This window comes from Hyaloscypha bicolor (assembly GCF_002865645.1).
Source record: "Hyaloscypha bicolor E unplaced genomic scaffold K444scaffold_16, whole genome shotgun sequence".
Lineage (NCBI taxonomy): Eukaryota > Fungi > Ascomycota > Leotiomycetes > Helotiales > Hyaloscyphaceae > Hyaloscypha > Hyaloscypha bicolor.
Window position 1 is genome coordinate 161,995 of NW_020194518.1, and position 19,690 is coordinate 181,684.

At 51.4% G+C, this 19,690-nt stretch overlaps 7 protein-coding genes across 7 annotated transcripts; 4 read left to right on the top strand and 3 right to left on the bottom strand.

Moving 5' to 3' along the window:
- Positions 1–32: 32 nt before the first annotated feature.
- K444DRAFT_581287 (uncharacterized protein) lies at positions 33–2,486 on the bottom strand. Its single transcript, XM_024877742.1, has 3 exons — positions 1,450–2,486; positions 1,102–1,395; positions 33–1,048 (listed from the first exon to the last, which is right to left on the bottom strand). Exons 1-3 carry the CDS (start codon positions 2,140–2,142, stop codon positions 83–85), a joined length of 1,953 nt encoding a protein of 650 aa, XP_024742152.1. The 5' UTR covers positions 2,143–2,486; the 3' UTR covers positions 33–82.
- Positions 2,487–4,512: 2,026 nt separating this feature from the next.
- K444DRAFT_581290 (uncharacterized protein) lies at positions 4,513–6,231 on the top strand. Its single transcript, XM_024877743.1, has 2 exons — positions 4,513–5,076; positions 5,129–6,231. Exons 1-2 carry the CDS (start codon positions 4,801–4,803, stop codon positions 5,804–5,806), a joined length of 954 nt encoding a protein of 317 aa, XP_024742153.1. The 5' UTR covers positions 4,513–4,800; the 3' UTR covers positions 5,807–6,231.
- A 186-nt stretch (positions 6,232–6,417) lies between these two features.
- Positions 6,418–10,353, top strand: K444DRAFT_553111 (uncharacterized protein). Its single transcript, XM_024876606.1, has 2 exons — positions 6,418–6,712; positions 6,763–10,353. Exon 2 carries the CDS (start codon positions 6,769–6,771, stop codon positions 10,042–10,044), a length of 3,276 nt encoding a protein of 1,091 aa, XP_024742154.1. The 5' UTR covers positions 6,418–6,712; positions 6,763–6,768; the 3' UTR covers positions 10,045–10,353.
- Positions 10,312–11,769, top strand: K444DRAFT_175268 (HCCA isomerase/glutathione S-transferase kappa). Its single transcript, XM_024870768.1, has 5 exons — positions 10,312–10,653; positions 10,801–10,900; positions 10,966–11,020; positions 11,148–11,377; positions 11,452–11,769. Exons 1-5 carry the CDS (start codon positions 10,579–10,581, stop codon positions 11,661–11,663), a joined length of 672 nt encoding a protein of 223 aa, XP_024742155.1. The 5' UTR covers positions 10,312–10,578; the 3' UTR covers positions 11,664–11,769.
- A 3,017-nt stretch (positions 11,770–14,786) lies between these two features.
- Positions 14,787–15,747, top strand: K444DRAFT_607820 (uncharacterized protein). The gene has a single exon (XM_024879242.1). The coding sequence runs from the start codon at positions 15,028–15,030 to the stop codon at positions 15,391–15,393; it is 366 nt and encodes a 121-aa protein (XP_024742156.1). The 5' UTR covers positions 14,787–15,027; the 3' UTR covers positions 15,394–15,747.
- K444DRAFT_175333 (uncharacterized protein) lies at positions 15,522–16,304 on the bottom strand. The gene has a single exon (XM_024870771.1). It carries the CDS (start codon positions 16,049–16,051, stop codon positions 15,650–15,652), a length of 402 nt encoding a protein of 133 aa, XP_024742157.1. The 5' UTR covers positions 16,052–16,304; the 3' UTR covers positions 15,522–15,649.
- A 297-nt stretch (positions 16,305–16,601) lies between these two features.
- K444DRAFT_175325 (uncharacterized protein) lies at positions 16,602–18,377 on the bottom strand. Its single transcript, XM_024870770.1, has 2 exons — positions 17,079–18,377; positions 16,602–17,029 (listed from the first exon to the last, which is right to left on the bottom strand). The coding sequence occupies exons 1-2, from the start codon at positions 18,161–18,163 to the stop codon at positions 16,753–16,755; spliced, it is 1,362 nt and encodes a 453-aa protein (XP_024742158.1). The 5' UTR covers positions 18,164–18,377; the 3' UTR covers positions 16,602–16,752.
- Positions 18,378–19,690: the final 1,313 nt, after the last annotated feature.

Below are 19,690 nucleotides of genomic sequence, written 5' to 3' on the forward strand. Positions count from 1 at the left end.
TGTCACAACGTAAAGCAAGAGTGAATGCCCCAGAATCATCCGCAATGTTCAAATTACTCTGTTCAAAAATAATACTATTTCTTTATAACTGTGCCCGCGCTTCGCCCAATTTCTTGGAGCAAAACGCTGAAAAGTATTCATTTAGCGCATCAACCGTTCCGCTGCCTTCAACTAAACTGGTAACAATGCCGACATATCCGTCTGGCCTCACAACAACAATACCTCCCTTCTCCTGGTTCAAACCCATCTTCGCATGAGCTGCAGCCTTCGCATCTGGGACCCGCTGATCCCAAATATCATCAGCGTATATATTGTCTCTGTATCTCGCCAGCAGCTTAGGGACGTCCCTCGAGATTTCAATGCTACTCCTCTTTGTTGCAAATACAACGCAGAAAGTGAGAAAATGGCTGTGTGGGTTGTGGCGCTCGTGATGGGAAACGGTTTCAATATCGCGACGTAAATAAGCCGTGAAGAACGTGCTCTTCTTGCTCATATTCTGTGCAAAGTCGTCGATCGCTTGGTTAGTCAAGGTGGGGTTGCCAGCGAATACGTATATCCTGAAAGATCCATTAACAGGGACCTCTTGCTCAAGATGCACCACGTTTGCATCTACAACTCGAGTGACGTCGGAGTTGATCAGGATCCGTCCGGTCCGAAGCCTGTTGCCTTTAGGATTGATCACCTCGGATTGCGCAGGATGAGATGGTGACCAATTGAGAGAATTTGGGTCGTAGGCCACTCCATAGCCACTAGTAAATTCGCAAGACTCCTTGAAAGTCTTGATGAATTGGTTTTCGTCGCCCTCGTCATCTTTATTTGAACACTGCTCCGTCGCTGCTGCGACGTCTTTCGCGGCTGGTGGTCGTTGAGAGAACAGAGCAGCGTATTTTGCATCAAAATTAAGGAGGTTTTCGGCAATGAGTTTCCGTTCAGACTCATATGAATGCAGCAACGACCGGTCAGCAAATCCTGCCTCGACGTGATGAATCTTCCAGGCGAGATTCAGAGCATCCAGAAATGCCGTGTTCATGCCCTGGCCAGCTTTGGGCTGAATTTCAGTTAGCTCAATTCAGTAATTTGTTAATACAGATAGATACCTACGCTGTGAGTATGGCAAGCATCACCACCCATAAACACCCTATGGTCCAGAGTGTATTTGTCGGCGATTCCCTGTCCGATGGGGTACACGGAGTACCACTCCACTCGTTCCCACTTGATATTATAAGGTTGAAGAATCTTCTTTGCTGAATTCTGCACCTCTTCCTCAGTTGCAGTTTTCCGAGGGTTCCAATCCTTGTCTGTCGAAGATGCAATCTGAATATAAAGCCGGACCATATTGTTTTCTCGAGGAATGACCATGATAGACCCGTGCTCAGAATGAATTGTGCACTTCATCTGTCAAACCGAGCGTTAGAGCTGGGAACTGCTATTCCTTCTCGGAGTGCTTACCTTGATATCGGGGAAGTCAGTCTCAACAACTCCATCCATGACACCCCAAACATGAGCAATTGGGTCTTTATGCTTGATGCCGATGTTCAACTGTTCCCTGACGAATGACCGTGCGCCTTCGCCACTGAAAAGATACTTTGCTCTCACGGTCTCCTTCCCTTTGCCTTCAACATGTTCCAGGTTGACTTCGACTGGAAACTCCGCATCTGTTGCCTCGTCCGTTCTGAAACCTTTTATGGTCCAGGGTCTCTGGATTTCCACTCCGTTCTTCTCCAAATCTGCTATAAAGACTCGCTCGATCAATCCTTGGTGAAGGAGTGTCGTAAAGGGGTATCTTGCGTCTATGAAGCTCGGACAGCTCGCCCAAGTCCCTGTTCTGTGTATGCCTTCGGCGGTTGGGCTAGGATCCCAAAACGCAACTTCGTAGACTTTCGCAGGTCCGTGTTCCATAATCGCTGGCTTCAAGCCCATATTTCGCAGTAGGTCCAAGGATCGGGGCTGAATGCCGTCGGCACGTCCAGTCTTCGTAGGTTCAGGGCGATTGTCGATATGCTTGATCTTGTATCCCCATCTTGCCAAACAGGTTGAGAGTAACAGACCCACTGGACCAGCGCCAATGATGACAATGTCATATTTTGTGGATGCTGCTCCGGTGTTGCCAATGCGCTCGCAGGGAGCCATCCTCTCGTCCATCCTGTGAGTTAGCGAAGAAATCTGTAAGAGATGGCCTGCAATCTGAGTGTAGTCAAATAGCTTTGGAATATACCACGACAAGAATTGAGGTATCTGCGCAGAAGAAGCTGCTGTGATCAATGGGAAAGAAAGAGAAGACGGAAGGGAAAGGGAAGCTCTGCATGCTTAAAAATACAGGAGTGGACGAAACTCGGAGTCCACCTTGACGTTATCGTGCCTCGGCCGCCTGGGTTTTAGCTTTACCGCCGGACACATCCTGGAGCAGCCCCAAGTCCTCGTACAGTAGTAGTTGAAACCCGGATCTTCATGTCGGGAGCTGCAAACGCGGGGTTCACCAGTTGGTGTGGTCGTTGGTGGCGGATTTCGCGTCGCGGCAAAATGGACGGCTTTCCAAGAACGAGCAAACCCCTGCAAGTTTGGCCGCTTCGGGGAAGGGGTCTGATGTGACAGGACTGACGTCCCTTGCAAGAGCCGATCATCATGCCGAATATGGACACGTCTCAACCTCGCAATACTGCAGCAAACCTTGACGTTGAGAACTTTTTATCTCGAACCTGCGTCGAACTTCAGCGAACCTTGCTCGTACGAGGTTGACCCTCGGAGACATCCCGGGCTCCAGGGGAGCCAGGTGATGACCAACAATGAGGAGTGCTTACAACGCACGTTTCCATTTCTCAGCCAGATATGTTGATCAAGATTCTCGTTCCGTGAAAAGCTCTGCAGTAGCAGATTTGCCTCCATATTCTCTCTCCAGTGTGCCGTGATTGGGCGCCGTTGAAAGTCGCAGCTTTGCCTCCGGGCTACTTTCAAGGCGCCCCCAGCATGCCAGATCTCGTTCCAAGCTGGTCTTGTTGCCACCGGGCATCCTCGAGTCGTTGCATGAGCCTTACGGAAGTTCGGTGCCGCAACTCCGGTTCCCGGAAGCTTTGGGACTTGATACGGGCGTTGCCTTTGTGCGTTGTGAACTTCCTCTCTTTCCTGCTTAGGCTGGCCTGTTTGAAAGATGAATCCATTCGTGTGAGGTGCCATTTCGCTGGCAATGCCGTTCCTGCCCCGGAATGGGAACAAATCCCGTCGAATTTTCCAAAGCTGGGGAATCTTGAACGTTCTGAAGCCTCTCCTGCTTTGCTCTGTTGAATATGTGGTTTGTCTTGCACATCCTTTCAAAAACGGAGCAGCTCTGCCCAGAAGTGGTCTCGATCCAAGTGACCAAGGTTTGAGGACTGGGTGTCCTCCAAATGTCCTACAAGAAATGGGAAGATAAGAAATGGGTGCGCTATGCCTCCAATGACTGCACCTTAGAGGCTTGCGAATTTGGGGATATTTAGAAGTCGGAACATGCACGTGGCATGGTGAATACTATGAGAGAAGACTCGGAGTTTCTCCAGCAGCCGTCATCTCGCCGCGTTTGCCGCTGCAAATTTATCCCTCTCCAAAACCATAAACACATACACAATAGCGGAGAACAATATGAACCAATAGGTACTGTGCAAATATATCAGCACTGGTAGCTTCAAATGGATATAGATCAAGATCCTGATCGAAGTCTTCCTTCTTCTCCACCCAAACCTTTACGCATCCGCAAACAGCCCAGCCCAGTCCGAGTCTCACGACCTCGACATCCTAGTAAGGACAACAAGACGCCCAAGCATTCGAGCAACCCTAGCTATCCCCCGAGGACATCTTCTCTACGCAGAGACAACGACACGGCCGCCGCTGGCGACGTCAATTGTCGCGAAAAGATCCACAGTCGCCAAAGAGGCAAGCATTCCTCCACTGGTCGGCCAACACAATCAAGCGTGGCGTCCACCAGTATCTTTGGTCCTTCCATCGGCGGTTCTGCAGCGCGATCAACCGTATCGAGCTACAAAGAGCGGTATCTCTCTGGCTCCACAGATATTATCGGCGACTTCGTCCCAGTCAGTGCTGATATGGCTCTTCCAACTCGCAAAGCGGAGCACCAGACTGGGTTTTCTGACACGTAAGGTTCTCAACAAAGTGTAACTGGTTAGCTGTCTAACATTATTTAGAGCATCTGGGATTAGCAGAGCTGAACGCATCATTAATCCGTATGAGTTCGAGCCTGGCACCCCCTATGTGATGAAGGACGCCCGTCAAACTACACGCGTCATCAACCCATATGAGTTCGAGCCTGGCACCCCCCGTGTGATTGAGGACGTTCGTCAAACTACAATCTCAGACTTCATGGGCAACGACGATGCGGTACCCGGCACCAGGGCCCCTCACATGAAGAACTCTCGATCCGAAAACAATGCCATGTATATGACTCGAAAGCCTATTCCTCTTAACGATACACAACCAAAATCAAATAGTCATCACGCCATGTACAGAAGCGAGTCGTCTCCCCGTTTCAATGCTCGCCGATCCCCAGAACGACGCATCAGAACTCCGAGTCCGGACGTCTCTGCATACTATGCTGAAGATGAGTCTGCCTCTCCAACTCGCCGTGGTCGCTCCCAATCCAGAAAGGCAGTTGGCCGTGGCCACCTGTATGAGAATGGTGATACTATAGGTACACCAGCCCGCCAACTTCCTCCGGACAGCTATACAACTCAGGACTTTTGCTCTCCCTCCCACATCCTATCTCAAAGCCATAACCACCGACCTCCACCAAATTCGTCCTCCCCAAGCCGTCATATGACTAAATCACCAACAAGAATCCTTGGCGACGTCCCCGAGCGCGAGGAGTGTGACATCAAAATTAGTGACGCGGATTTATTAGCCAGCCCAACTTCAAGTACCGCCCAAAAGCGATCTCGTTCCCCAATGAAGAAGATGTTTGGCGAGCATGGCTGGCTTGGACGATCACCTGACGAGTTAGAGGCGGTAAAACTTAAGTCCAAGAAATCCTCTCTTGGTCGAAAGGAAAAGAGTTCCGTTATGGGAAAGCTTAGGACAAAGATTGGGGAACTGGTGAGTACTGTTACCATTATTCAGAAATCGTGTACTAACTACGAAACTACAGGCCGAGAAAGCAGATTTAAGTCCAACTAGCCGAGGTTCACGGCCTCACGACAAGCACCCAAAGGTCGCCGTTCTCTCTGTTTCTCTTGGGGCCCCAGAACAAGCCAGGATCTACATGGAGGTGGAGCTGATGCTCGTTCACACGGCTAATACCTTCCTCATGAATCAGTTCAGCCATGGCCGTATGGCGATGGACTCGATCAAGAAGACTGTGGACACGTGGAAGGCGAAAGGTCGACCCACCGTTCTGGAGTTCATGTATGACCAGGCAACTCAGCGCGATCTCGTTGCAGTCAATCAACACAGCCTACGCTTTTATGGAGAGAGAGCCAGCAACGCCGTTAGAATCAACGCAACGCTTTACAATTGGAGACAAGTTGCGAGCTTCATGGCTATACGCACATTTTGCGATGCGGACACCATCTTTCTGAAGTTGCTGTTTGACATTGAACAGATCCTCGAACTACTAGGTGCCCGAGAGCCGCTCTTGCTAAGGCTTCAACAAATTCGAGCCTCCGCCATTGAAACGATGCGAGCCGCCAGAGCTAATGATCTGGGTTTCACAGGAAGAGAGCCAAAATGGAACAGCCAATCTTCAAACGACAGCTCGTCCAGGGGCCAGTCCTTAGATAATCCGTACGGCGGACTCAAACTTGTTCCAGAATCCTACAGAGGATAGCACTCTAAGCCTCCCAAAACTCAGCAGTTTGTATGAACGTTCTGTATGATTAAAAATTCTTTCGTTTCGCTTCAGAGCACATTTTACTTGGTCAAGCTTTGGCAGATGTTGACGGTCCGATCCTCAGGGTTTCAATTTCCTAGGTACCTGTTGGTTGGCCAGCCTACTGCAGGAAGATCCAGACTCGATTGGGGCTGGAAGCTCATATCTCCATGATGACCGATTGGTCTCATTCTTTCAACCTCCAAAAGATATCCTCCTCTCCTACTTCCCCTAAGTTGTCTTTCGATTTCATTTCTCTTTCCAACTCTTCACAACAGCCAGATCGCTTGGGCGCAATTGCCTCCTCAATGGGAGGCGTTTTCTGCGTCGGGTTATCCGTCCCTCCTTTCCCATCATGTACTTGTAGTCTAATGCAAAAATTAAAATTAAAAATCCAACAAAGCTGCCTTCCAGTAGTCCAGGACTTCATTCAGGGGCCCAGGCTAAGGGTTAGTCATGCATGTGATTGCGATTGCCCCTCGTGACGTCATCGCCATCGGAGGAAACCCCGAAGGCGTGGCTCGGCTGCGGCTGCTGTGGAACGTGGATCGCGGTTGCCTCACGCACAACGCGACAACACCTTTCCTCGATCGTGCCTGCCTGCCAGGTGGCCCGAAGAGCATCCAGGTCATTGTTCTGATGGACTCTTTCAGGCGATTTCCATCTGCATCCCATCCACAACGCTTCCCCATCCATCCTCCCACGCTCCTCTTCCTCTCGCGGCAGTGAATTACATTTCTAGTCACAGGGCCATCGCTATTCCACGCTTCACCCTTTGCTTTCAGTATCTCTTTCAACGCGACTAATTCCGCTGGGCGGGTACTTGTCTGCGCTTCTTTCTTGTGACATCTTTCCTCGCCTGCAGTAAGTCAAACACGGATTCTTTCTGGAGCGCTTGAGTTTAACGTCCTCAGACTACCATGTCTCAAGTCGCCCATACCTATGGACCAACATGCCGCCTGGCTCCGGCAGTCACCTTCTCTAGTTCAATAAGTGACGACGATATACCACCTCTCAAGGCTCAGTTCTTCTATGCCTCTCCCTCACCTATCGACGATCCTCTCTCTGCAGCACCTACCCCTGCCAGCTCTGATTCCAAGTCAATAAAACACACTCCTCGACCGTTCTCGGCGTACGACCAGAGCGCTCTGGAAGAAGCGTGGTTGGGTCTTGGTTCTGGAACAGACAAAAAGAATCAACGGAGAGGCAAATCAGCATCTCCTGGCAAGGAGGATCGGAAGGGTGGAGGGAAGAGAGCCGACAAATCCTTGGGACACGATTCCGGCCCTGAATCACCACCGGAAGCTTGTGCATGCAAAAGAAGTCATTCATTGTGCAGGAACGGCCGGAACAAGTGCGATTGCCCAACATGCCCTCAAAACTCTGCGTTCGCTGAGGCATCTACCAGCACACGAGCATCTCCCAATGAATTGGGCAATTCCAACGATTCCAAGGACCCAAAGTTGTCGACGAAAGGGCAATCTTCCAGTCAAGCAAAGGAGGAAGACACCACCGAGGTATCAAGGGCTCAGCAGTCAGACGTAGGCCAAGACCAAGATCCGAGAGGCTCGAAACGTGGCAACGGCACGTCGAAGGGCAAACGCAGAGCTGATCTCGAAGGCGTTGAGCCGGCTCGAGGAGACGGCGCTGATGACGAATCAATCATCACGGAGTGCTCTGAATTGGTGGACAACAAGGAGCACGCGAGTTCTGAGAACCGTGAAGGCTCCGAACAAGACTTTTGCCCTGAGTTACAAAACGATGCATCTCAAACAAAACCTGCAGAGACCACCGACAAGCACGCTGAGCCACAACCAGTCAGCTCGGATCGGTATGGCAAGAAGTCTTCTAAGAAACCAGGCAAGGTCACCATGGCTGAAACTGATATCAACATCCCGAAGAGCAGATCTTCGAAAAAGAAAGATAATTCTGATCTTTCACCCCAGTCTTCGGATGTTATGCCAAGCAATGCTCCTGTCCAAGGCGGCGATGCTGGGACGACAGGTTTGCCATTCGTGAAATTGCCATCACGTGAAAATAGCCCCCAGCCATCAGAACACGACTGCGGCGGATCCAAAACAGCCAGCGAGGGACGCCGTAATGCTGACAGAATCCCTCGACGGTCCAACGAGCGAGAATCATCTGAGACGGAAACTATACAAGTCCATGGATGCAAGGCACATAAAAACATCAAGGATCAAGTGGATGTCCCTGTGGGAGTCTCGAGACTACATTTGGTTCAGCTGCCTTCTTTGCAGATGAAGCCTATTTACTGGTCGCCAGTCCATGATATATGTGCCGTCACTCGAGGTACTTGGTTTTACAAAGACACAATGTATCCTGTGGAACCAGCGGTAGCCAATCAGTTGGAGTCTGGATACAGAGAACTCAGACCATGGTCCCAAACATGGAATGATGAGCTCAACAGTGCCATCGAGGTTGGTGCAGCTGGTGAGGAGAAGATAGCACATCGCCTCTGGCCAGAAGATGCAAAGCAGAAACCCAGCTCGCACAAAGGCGCAGAGCATCACCCTCTGTCAAACGATCCGTACTGTGCTGCGATTTGTTTACATGGAGAAGCGGCTGCCGAAGGATCCATCGATCCTGATGATGTGGATAAGAAAACCTCGGGCCCAAATGCCATAGTGAAGAGGTATTCTAAGTCACAAGTTATCTACAAGGATGCTCACAATGCGTTCATATTGAAGACAAATCTTCAGCCTTCAGCATATTACGGCCGAAAGCCACTGCAGAAGATCAGAAGGGGCAACACCGTCGGTATCCATGTCGTCAGAGGATTTGACTGGAAAGCCTGGGAGAAGCTTCATCTTTCCAAAAAGACGACTGCATCGAAAAAGGCGGAAGAGAATGCATCCATCTCTGGTGATGCAGATGCCAGGAAAGGGAACGCTTGTGCGGCTTGCAGAGCACAGGAAGAGCGATGCAGCGTCACGGATCTGATCTTCGTCATCCATGGGATTGGCCAGAAACTTTCCGAGAGTATGGAGAGCTTTCACTTTACTCATGCCATCAACGCATTCCGGCGATCGATTAATGTCGAACTTGAGAATGAAGCCGTCCAACGTGTGCTTAGAAAGGACCTCGGTGGAGCTATGGTACTGCCCATAAACTGGCGATCCAGAGTGTCCTTCGATGAAGCTGCGCCGAAGAAAACCGGTGACAAAATCGGAGAGGGTGTAGATTTCTCTATGAAGGACATAACTCCAACAACAATCCCAGCTGTCAGAGACTTCATCGAAAAGGTTATGCTCGATATCCCGTATTGGATGTCCATTCACAAGCCGAAAATGATACAAGCAGTCATCAGTGAGGCCAATCGAGTATACCGCCTATGGTGCAAAAATAATCCCGAGTTCCACAATAAAGGCAGGGTCCATATCATTGCTCATTCGCTTGGCAGTGCTATGGCCCTCGACATTCTGAGCAACCAACCAACATCTCTTCCGAAGTTCGACCCAAATAGCAAGAAGATGAACATCAAGTGCTTCGATTTCCGAACCACCAACCTCTTCTTCTGTGGTAGCCCAGCGGGTTTCTTCTTGTATCTCGAAAAGGGTTGCCTGCTCCCGCGGAGAGGTCACAATAAACCTGGGGCTGAGTATGGTGATGAGCAGGACAAAGCTATTGTCGGTAATGTCGGCACATTTGGGTGTCTGGCGGTGGATAATGTGTACAACATCATACATCCTGAAGATCCTATTGCCTATCAAATCAACGCCACCGTCGATCCTCAGTATGCAGCAAGCTTGAAAAGAGCACAGGTTCCCAGTGCCACGACCGGTTTCTTTGAGAGCATTGGTAACGCTGTGATGTCAATCGCAGGCGCTTCCTCTTCAACCGATCTTCCAGTTGGACAGATTCCGAAACCGGCAGGGATGAACCGCCTCCCTTCTCAGTTGGAGATGGAGGTGCACGACTTCACGCGTGAAGAAATAGCCGAGAAAAAGTTTGGACGGTTGAATGATAATGGCCAGATTGATTACTTTCTATGCTCAGACTCAGGCCCTCTCAGCTTCCAGTATATCAACATGCTGAGGGCGCATAGCTCTTACTGGGAAAGCCCTGATTTCGTCAGACTGGTGGTGGTTGAGGTCGGACGGAGACCAGGTCGCAGCCACTGCCTACCGAGCATGAAGTCTGCCAAGATTGGCCACAAAGCACAAAAGGGGAGTTGAATAATCAGAAATTGAGAGGCTCTACCGATTGTAGATCTAGAAGCTGGAGAATGGCAAAGTGGCGGTACATTGGGGGTGTCTGCGGTTCGAGAGAAATCGAAATTGTGAGCTGCTGTGTCGGCATTGTTTCTGGAGCAGACAGAGCCGAGAGAGCTAAAGACCTATGATACCCACACCTAGAGACGATAACAATGAATAATTAACCTTGAAGCGGGGTGTGATGGTTGGTAGCCATTCTCTCTGTAACTTTACTTCCGTGTGGAAGAGATATGTACTTTGTGTCCCTGGTTACCGAGGCCTCTAACCCCTATTTTAACCGCGCACCCCGCTCCCCACAAATGACGACGGCCCGCCGTGCAAACCCCAACCTCGGCACATCTGCCTCACTTCATATCATGCATCGACATCGAGTCTGCTCCGAAGCTCAAGTATTGATTATAAAACATTTCTGTTCCTGATTGTTGAGCAAGTAATCATAGCCCACACATGCTTGCAGCTACCATTGGACGACGACTCTGATCAACGCATGCGAGAATGCCAGGCCCCAGATTGACGCTTTATGTCGATACCGTATCCCCCTTCGCATATGAAGCTTATTATATTCTACGTGTGAGTGCTCGGCATGACTCTTCTAGGAGCAGTCAACCCTCTCAGTTAAATGACTTGTGTTCGATTCTCTCTGGAAGAGAAGATTGCTATTTTCAAGAGGTGTGGACATTAGGAGGGAGCAGAACGCTGATCCGATCGAGTTTACAGAATGACCCCGTGTTCAAGAAATGTGAAATCATTTATGTTCCCATCTTCCTCGGTGGTGTGATGAAGGCGTGTGGTAACACACCTCCAATCAAGGTCAAAAGTACTGTCCACTCAAAGCTCGTTCTACAACATGTAGACGCTGACGCAGGTCTCCAACATCGACAGATAAAGATAAATGGATCGATGTGGAGCGAGTTCGTTGGGCGCGCCTCTTTTCTATGTAACTAATCTATCTCTTTGTTCCATACCCCGAGCTCCCCACTTCACTGGTTGGGAGAATGAGACGTGCTCCCGGCTCTCTGCCGGCTCTCTTCCCCCCAAGGCAACATGTTGCTAATTCGTTGCAGTCCTATGGATGAGAAAACGCTGGATGGCTTTCCACCGTTGACTTTACTCATCATGCGCACACTGTGTGCCCTCACAATTTTGTATCCTGGCAGTCAGGGGCAGGGTAAGTTGATGAAAGCATTGGATGCTCTTTACCCCGCGTATTGGGTTGAGCACAAGAAGACGAATGAGAGGGAGGTGCTGGCAGAGATTCTGGGGAAGGTGTTGGGCGAGGAGGATGCGGGAAAAGGTAGGTGGTTGCCTGATTCTGGTGACGTGTCGAGCTTTTGGTTGGAGATGTATGTGCTGACTTTGTGATGACAGCGATGAAGATGGCGGGGAAGGAGGGGAAGGAGTTGCTGGGAGAGAACACCGATAGGGCGTTGGCGGATGGCGCTTTTGGACTACCGTGGTTCGTTGCTACTAATGGGGAGGGAAAGACGGAGACCTTCTGGGGAGTCGATCATTTCGGCCAAGTCACTGCACATCTTGGGTTGGAGAAGCCGAAGATGGGTGGATGGAAAGCAATGTTGTAGACCTGGAAGTTGGTGTTGGTTGGAACAATCACCGTGCCCTCAACCTAATGATATGGAATGTGCGGTTTCTTTAAACCGTGGCGTGTTTACGGAGATTAGCGCTTTTCAGAAGGAGGCGTGGGAAACGACACCTTCGAGAATTTGACCCACCCCTCGGATCCGGTAGAGTTTCCCGTTAAACGGTTCTTCGCACATTCCCAGCAGCTATCCGGATGGCTTCTGGGGCTATCGACTCCTCTAGCAGAAGTCGACGCAGTCTCGCTGTGGACGGCAAAAGCAGCACCAAATTCTTAATGTCCCAAGTCCACCGGGATTGTTTCAGATACTTCCCAATGCAAAATCCCTTCGCTTTATGTACTTTCAAAGTTTACTTACTCCTGTTGTCCATGGATCTTAAGAACATACATTGCCAACCTCCAGGAGCGTCCTTTCGAAAGGGAAAGTGCAGCCCTTCTCCACCTGAATAGCGTTACATTGGACGGAAGGCAAGGAAAAGCTTCGTGGGGTCTCTGCCTTCATGCGATATTGGCTATTGGAAGGATTGTCTAGACTGACAGGGTCATGAGCCTGGTCCACGACTTCGCCACGTTCCTCTCCTCTTCTGGTTTGAAATCAATGAGGTGGTCTGTTTCAGAACTCCTTCCGGGGTCCGTTCTGATCACCAATATGCAAGGGACGACAGGAAGTACCCGATTTATTTCATGAATCATCATGCTGTCCCTTGAGCGTACTTTGTTGGCACAGTAGGGGATACAGTACTTTCCGGACGTCTATTAAGCCCATTTCGCGAGAAATCGAAGATACCAAGTATGTTTTGATCCAAGCTATTACCACAGCTCACATTATTACGTATTGCAAACATGTGCGTCCCAGGACGATTGGACCTGGTGGATGCTTGACATTCGAAGGGAAAGCCTTGGCATCTACTGCAACATATTCCATAAACAATCAACGTACGCCGGGTACTCAGCTGAACCTTCCGCCTCGTCAAACCAGCAGTTCCTTCCCCAAAAGGCAGTGCTATTTGACCAGTCACCAAATTTTTATCCCTGAGGTGCGAGTTCATAATGCCCTTGCCCGACTCTTGGTCGAGACTCCGCCTATTCCGGTTCTTGTTCGAGGAGAAATAGTTGGCAACCTTCATGGCCACCGCGATCCTAGATGCCTGTATTGTATTTCATTCAGGGAATTGACTAAGGAAACTCTACAAGAAGGCTGCTGAGAAAATGAAAACCATAAGCCAAGAATAATACCTTTCTGCAATTGCATATATTTTCCAGGACAACATGAACACTCGAGGTACAAGATCTTCTCTCTCACACGAGGTCAAATTCCGCATTGATCGTATAGCATGAGTCGGAACCTCTCACCCCGAGAGTCGTGATAGTTTTATATTCTCCGCTTTCATGACTACAGTGTCAAGTTTCCAGCTACTTGAACACTGAGAAGTAGATCGCGCCAATTCTCGGCGTGGACTGGGCATATTCCGGGTTTAATGGAGGCACTAGTCCGGCACAACAGCGCGAGGGACCCATCGAAAGCACTACTAGAAGAACCTTGGAAACGCTGTGAGGGTGCTCATGCGGAGACTGAGAATGCTGGGGGATCGACGGACCGCCAAAGTTGCTCGTTACCGTTCAAGGCTTGGAGCTGGATCGCCATGACCCCACCACACCATCTTCTGCCACGGCGTGATAACGGCGGATTAGGTAGGGAGAAGAGAGGCATATTGGATGCTGAGATTCGTCACTAAATTGGAGCTGTCGGTAGGGGCGGTCCAGCAAGCGCGCCTATTGAACGTGGGATACTCCGTACACTGGTCACCTTATCCCACAGGCAGCATCTAGGCCCCCCCAGGATGAATGAAGAATGGAAGGAACACAGCACGCCGCGTCAGTGCGAGGGGGGGGGGGAACGCCAAGTCTCACTCTCTATTCGCAGCCTAGTCAACAAGAGAGAAATCCAGGAGATACCTGATCAGGGACAATGGATGGCTGTGCAAGATAATTACCGCCAAGAAAAGTGTGCCAACATTATTATTAAAACGGCCGATTGAGAATAACAAGCAACACTTGCTAACTGTGCCTCGCGAAGGAACTTTTGGCGAACAAAACAAAGAGACACGACAAACAGGCTCCCAACTGGAGAGATGGTGAGATGAAGCGACCTGCCCCATCTGGAACAGTCACTGCAGGTCCACGAAGCTGGAGAGTTTAGACCTTCAAACCTAATAGAAAACGGGCGTGAAGGGCCGCGCTGTGCCATGCGGACCGGGACGGTCTGAATGAAGAAGTTTCCTTGCTCTGGCATTGTTCCTGAAGCCCTATGGGCCGTTGATCCCTGGTGCAGCTCAGCAGCAGGCATGGTCAAAACATCCAAAGGAGTCATGGGATGAGATCCAGATCTATTTTGTTTGAATCCGTTCATGGCGAGGCATCTCTGCATACAGGATATTTCACAGATACGGCCTCGGTAGAGCCGTGGCAGTGCAATGTATTTCCTGCCTCGCCGTGGACAGAAATAGTGGCACCCATTTTCAATCTCCTAGTCTAAGTTGGACATTTAGCTGAACGTTAGAATGGAGGCTTGAGCAACTAAGCATTCGAGGCTTTCCCTGGCATTTGAAAGGTAACCTTTGAATCCACTAGAGCTCAAGGGCACATTTCGCAGGAGCTGCGTGTCATGCAGAAGCGTTCGATGCGCCGAGGTTGATGTCGATGTTTTGGCGATGTTGGACAAGCCTGATCCCTGATTGGCCCCGTCGTATTTTATTCTTGGATGCCGTGGCAAGACCCGCTAGATCTTCCTAAGTCTGTAGAGATGAGTCAGCGGGGACCGGAGATGATGGCATTCTGAGGTGGATTTAGGCCAGAAGCAGCAACAAGAGACGAGGGGGGGCCATCATGAGCCACCAGTGATATGAATTGCTTTGCGTTGGTTTATTTTATTTTTAAAAACAAACCTTAGTGCTTAGAGCAATCATACTTCGTATTACATGCGGAGTAATAACTTAGTCATAAGCGAGGAGAAAGGCTCCGAACCACTAGCCGTCGAGTAATTAAGTTCCGAAGCGAAGCAAAGCGAAGCGAGAGCATGAAATTGGCTAGCTCTCCAGCCATTGGCCCTTAAACGAGATACCCCTGAATCAGATGGCACCCAGCCTTGTGAATTTGCGCCGAGGCTGTCAAAGTTGCTCATCCTGAGCTGCTTCTCCTGCGCCGCTTCTCCTGAAGTGTCTATCTCTCTGCCTCTGCTTCACTGCCACCGCTACGTACAAAATTGTAAATATCTTCAAAGCTCAATGCCACCCACCACTTTGCGGTGAGGCCTTTCCCCCCTCCGTGGTCCCAACACAGTGGTTCCCATGGGTGCCAAAATGATGCCAATCTTGAATAATTGGGCCCCGGGGTCCGAGCAATTTACCATCCTTGGTGGCTTGGCCAGTTGCTCCGGTTCTCGTGGAAGCGGCCAAGCCGCACGAGGCCACAGCCTTACGGATCGACGAGGAGCGGAGACCGTATATTTGTCATTCAACCAGCCAACAGTCAGGGGGTCACTGGGCCAAGTCGGTGGGGTAAGGCTATCCCAGCAAGCCAGCATCCCCGAATCCCAGTTAAAAACCCTCTCTCAGGCAAGCTTCTCCCACCGAATCCACCGAATCCACCCAAACCACGCCATTCACGCGCCGCCCCCAGCATCATCAACAACGACCTTCCTTCTTTTGGGTTGAAGCCCAGTTGGTAAATCCAGGCTTGGCAGGATGGCAGCACTGCAGCAGCCCCTTCCGCAGCCTTTTCCCATGAGTCGATTGTGGCTTCTCCACCTGAGGTCCCCCCTCTGCACAAGGCATCCTGGATCCCTTCTACCCGCTGGCCCCTCCCCTGCTTAGCCTCGTCCCATCACCCTCTCCTCCGTTGCTCCCCAATCAGCACCAGTGCGCGCACAATGCACCCTCTCGAAACCCGCGCGGTTAAATAATCCTTGTCTTAACGCACTCGACGCCAATCGAGAGGCGGCTGCGCAAAGAAAGAAGACGAGATAGCAAAGGCTAGCAGGGATGCGATTCCTGATGCGTTCATCTCCCCTGGCCGTCTCCATGCTCCCTCAAAGACCCTCTCGACTTTGTCTGCGGGATTTCGATCTCGGTGACCCGATATCCCATGATCCCAGTCGCTTACCGTTGCTGAGATGGCCACGGCCACCCTCCCCATCCCTTTGTGAAATGTACGTACAGCCCATGCAATTCCAGAAACCATCATGCATGCACCAGAGGCAATTCCGTCGCCCCAGCACTGGCTGCACTCACGCTCACTCGTTTCCAACGGCCACTCTGCCATGCATATGGTCCACGGTCCATGTTCCATGACCCTCGTCCAGCGAGACCTCATGATCAGGGGAGGCACCTTTCCCTTCTCGCATCTGACTGCGTCCTTAGCGCAGCATAGCCGCCAGACATGCCCACTTAGCAGCACTCGCTCGCCAACACCGCACCGCTCCACACGTCAACAAGCGAATGAGCGCTGAGGGAGAGCGAGCCATGATTGGTCAAATCGTGAAAAGGGATTTCTGACTGTCTGTCCCTTCTGGGACAGCAAACAAGCATCTATGATTTTGCTGTTGCCTAGCTGTCTGTCCTTCTACCGTGCCCTCATTGAATCATGCTCCATCTTGCGGACCTGCAATCCAGGAATGACCGTTCCCCGGCGCGATGCTCGCCGTTCAAGGCCAACCAAAAGATACACCCCTAGTCTTACAATGCCTCCAAGAAAGGGTATTCTACAGAAATAGATTGAACTCCATGTGAATCCGAACATGCTGAACCAAACCCCGTCTGTACCCCGTCCTTCCGACCACTTTGTAGAACCCCCTCGGTACACGCCTAACAAATTCTTGAATGGCTCTCCTGATCTTGAAATTTGAGCTCGTTGATATTTCGAGTAATTTGCCACCGTCAGCAGCTCCCAAGACCTGGCAACTTCCTGTACACAAACTGCCTCATCCATGTCGAGCGCTGCTGGGGGCCCTGCAAGGCAACGCTTTACTGGAATGCGTTGATGAAACCGGTCATGGCCAAAATTAAGACCACCGATCAGTTGGACCAAATTGGGTCTTGATTGCTTTCTCCGGTCAAGTACTCCTGCCGGTCCATGAATGTGCCTGGAGCTGACGTGAGAGAGCCGTCATGCGGGCCTCGACTTGAACAGCTCCCAGGTGGGGGTGAGTAATGAGCTGAAGAGCTGTAAGATGGTTGTCTGGATTGAGGACGAGAAGGAACCCTCATAGAGCCTTGCTCGTTGCTGTAGCTCTGAGGCCTGAGATCGAGAGTTTCAATATCGAAGCGTTTAGAGCAGCCATCTTCCATGTGTCTGTATCAATTAGCGTATATTCACATGCAATGATGAATTTCAAGCTCACCGCCGAAGGGTATCTTTTCTGGCAAAGTACCTGCTGCAGAAGTCGCAGCGGTGATTCCTTTGCTTCATGTGAACGCTCTGGTGGTGTCGCTGTAAATCTGTCTTCCGCACAAACTTCTTGTTGCAATCCTTCAGGGGACATGGAAATGGATATTCTCGACTTGCATCATGGGTCTCCATGTGGGCCTTGAAGTTGTAGCTCCGTCCAAAAAGCTTGCCACACCCTTTGATATGGCACTGGAAGTTTGCATCCTCTTTGGTGGTAAGCTTTCGCGGGTTTCTCGTACGAGCGATTGTGCTAGGGCCACTTCGCTGGCTCTGGGAGCCACCAGTCTGCCCTCTCTCTTGACTTTCCGAACGCCTGCCGTATGGTGGGATGGGTAACGAAGAGATGGACGGAAGGTCTTGAACATTGGTGTATTCAAGCTTTGGCCACCCCATGGTAGACGGGTCATGGTAGAAGGTTGTCTCGAGACTCCCCGGGTAGGGGCTGCCCGAGGTGACAAGAATACTGGTTAGTTGCGGCGAGCTCATCAACATGGACTCGTTCCCTGACGCATACCCAGAATGGTCTTCCATCTTGATCCGCGGGGTATAGGAGTGGATGGATCCAGCTTGGGTAAAGATCTCTGATGCAGGAGCAGAAGAGAAAGAAGAACGTTGGGATGTGTTTCCTGAGGGGACTGGGGAAGCGGGTAATATTGAAACTTCAGCGTGTTGTGTAGAATATATATCATGACTATAAGGGGCTGGTACTGCTGGATGGTAGGGTGCAAAAGGATCATACTCTGCAGAGAGAACGTTGGGCGTGGGTTGAGATGGTCTCGGCGTCTCTCGATGCTGGAGGGAAGTTGTAGGCCAGTTATTGGGAGCTGTGGAAGGCTGAACCTCTGTCACCGAGCTACTCCTCCCATCAGCCGAACCTGACATGGGACATGCGTAGAGTCCCAGGCCTTGAAGTGAATCAGTCGACCGGTATCGAGAATCACTCTGTGCAGGCGATGGATATTCATAGACTTGCTGAGGGTTGGAGGTGTAGTGGCCAGGCGAAGCAGGTGACCGAGCCGATTGTGGGGTCAAATCCATCTTGATAAGATGAGAGGAGGACGTTCGAGTATATATATACGGAGCCGAGAGGCTAGATGCGCGCGAATGGCCGGGGGGGGGGCCTTAGGCTGCCTGCCCTTCTCTCAGGATGGCGGTGGAAGTGGTGAGCGTTCGGGAAGTAGATCCTGATTGGTAATCTCACACGAAGCGAATGCGTGAGCGGGGAAGAGGGGGAGGCAGTTTATTAACAGTGCGAGTGTGAGAGCTCGCGAGTGTGGAAAGGATGCGGTGTTTCCCCGTTCCGTTCCAACAGAACAACAACGGTCTTGTTGGAGATGTGTTTGTGCTGGGGGCAAGGTGTTGGAGGGGTCGCAGGAAGGAAGGAAGGAAGGAAGGAAGGGAGGAGGGAAGACGATGATATTTGAAGAGGATCTCAAGGACCAAGCCAGGCACACTTGAACAACGCTTTCAAACATATATAAAGATTTCGGCAGGGCAGGGTCTAAGGTAATGTAAATCCTGTTGCTCCAGGATAGACGGCAGTGCTCGACGCCGGGGGCGGGGGGGGGGGGGGGGGGGTAACCGTTCCGGGGGGAAAAAGAGCACACGCGGGGGGGGGGGGGGGGGGGGGAGGCTTAACCGTTCCAGGATGATCAAGAAGCAGCACCGAGGGAGGGAGGAGAGCCATCCTTGTAGGACGTGAGGTTCAAGGCCTCAGGGAGTCAGGGCTCACATACTGTACGGAGTACTTGCTGGAGGTTCGGTAGTAGGGTACCAAACGGTTTGACGAGACCAGGGTCGGTCGCCTGAGTCGCCTCGGACATGGTGGGCGTGGGGACAGCAGCCTCTTGGTGGGAAGTTGGGAACAGAAGCGCAGGACCGCGTCGTGAGGAACAGGGGCAGTCGATTTGCTCGGCAGCAGCAGCAGCAGCAGCTACTGCTGACACGATGGGTCGGACGACTCTCCAGCGACACGAGCGAGGAGCGACAAACGAGGTGGACGTGAGCGCCGTCAGGCGTCAGTCGTCAATCGCCAGTCGCCAGTCGTCAGTTGTCGTGGAGCTGGAGACGGCGACGGCTTTCACAGCCGTTCCACAGTTCCGCTTCAGGTACTCGGTATGGCAGCGACTGTGCGCTAGGGCCCGCTGTTAGTGTTAGCGGTGCAGGCCTGCTTGCATTCGTCTAATTGCGCGCGTGTTTGAGGCCAACCTGGGGAGTGAAGTGGGGAGTGGAGTGTGAACCCCCCCTTCCCCTCCCCTCCCCTCCCCCGGCCGCCCCCGGTCGAGCCCGTCAGTCTAAGCCTAAGGTCCCCCAGGGTAGAGGTAGGTCTGAGAGGTCGTGCCCATGCGTTTAGAGTCTTACGGCACGGGGTCCGGGGGTCCGTCAACGTCAACGTCAACGTCAACGTCAACGTCACCCTCAACGTTACCCGTACCTGTCTGTCTTTCGGTCGCTGCGCAACCCCCCTCCCCCTCCCCCTCCCCCATAAGTCTGGAGTGGAGTGGAGTGCGTGGAGTGCGTGGTGTGCGTGGAGTGCGTGGTGTGAGTGGGTGGTGGAGTGCGTGG

Bases quoted from the DNA above. Each gene is read 5' to 3' on its own strand.
- K444DRAFT_175325 (XM_024870770.1), bottom strand. From the start codon at position 18,163: ATGGATTTGACCCCACAATCGGCTCGGTCACCTGCTTCGCCTGGCCAC. The intron at 17,030-17,078 runs GTGAGCTTGAAA...TAATTGATACAG, and splicing joins AGAAAAGATACCCTTCGGCG to ACACATGGAAGATGGCTGCT.
- K444DRAFT_607820 (XM_024879242.1), top strand. From the start codon at position 15,028: ATGGGTGCCAAAATGATGCCAATCTTGAATAATTGGGCCCCGGGGTCC.
- K444DRAFT_553111 (XM_024876606.1), top strand. From the start codon at position 6,769: ATGTCTCAAGTCGCCCATACCTATGGACCAACATGCCGCCTGGCTCCG.
- K444DRAFT_581290 (XM_024877743.1), top strand. From the start codon at position 4,801: ATGACTAAATCACCAACAAGAATCCTTGGCGACGTCCCCGAGCGCGAG. The intron at 5,077-5,128 runs GTGAGTACTGTT...ACGAAACTACAG, and splicing joins GGACAAAGATTGGGGAACTG to GCCGAGAAAGCAGATTTAAG.
- K444DRAFT_175333 (XM_024870771.1), bottom strand. From the start codon at position 16,051: ATGAGGTCTCGCTGGACGAGGGTCATGGAACATGGACCGTGGACCATA.
- K444DRAFT_581287 (XM_024877742.1), bottom strand. From the start codon at position 2,142: ATGGACGAGAGGATGGCTCCCTGCGAGCGCATTGGCAACACCGGAGCA. The intron at 1,396-1,449 runs GTAAGCACTCCG...TCGGTTTGACAG, and splicing joins CTGACTTCCCCGATATCAAG to ATGAAGTGCACAATTCATTC. The intron at 1,049-1,101 runs GTAGGTATCTAT...ACTGAAATTCAG, and splicing joins ATGCTTGCCATACTCACAGC to CCCAAAGCTGGCCAGGGCAT.
- K444DRAFT_175268 (XM_024870768.1), top strand. From the start codon at position 10,579: ATGCCAGGCCCCAGATTGACGCTTTATGTCGATACCGTATCCCCCTTC. The intron at 10,901-10,965 runs GTACTGTCCACT...CAACATCGACAG, and splicing joins ACCTCCAATCAAGGTCAAAA to ATAAAGATAAATGGATCGAT. The intron at 11,021-11,147 runs GTAACTAATCTA...AATTCGTTGCAG, and splicing joins TGGGCGCGCCTCTTTTCTAT to TCCTATGGATGAGAAAACGC.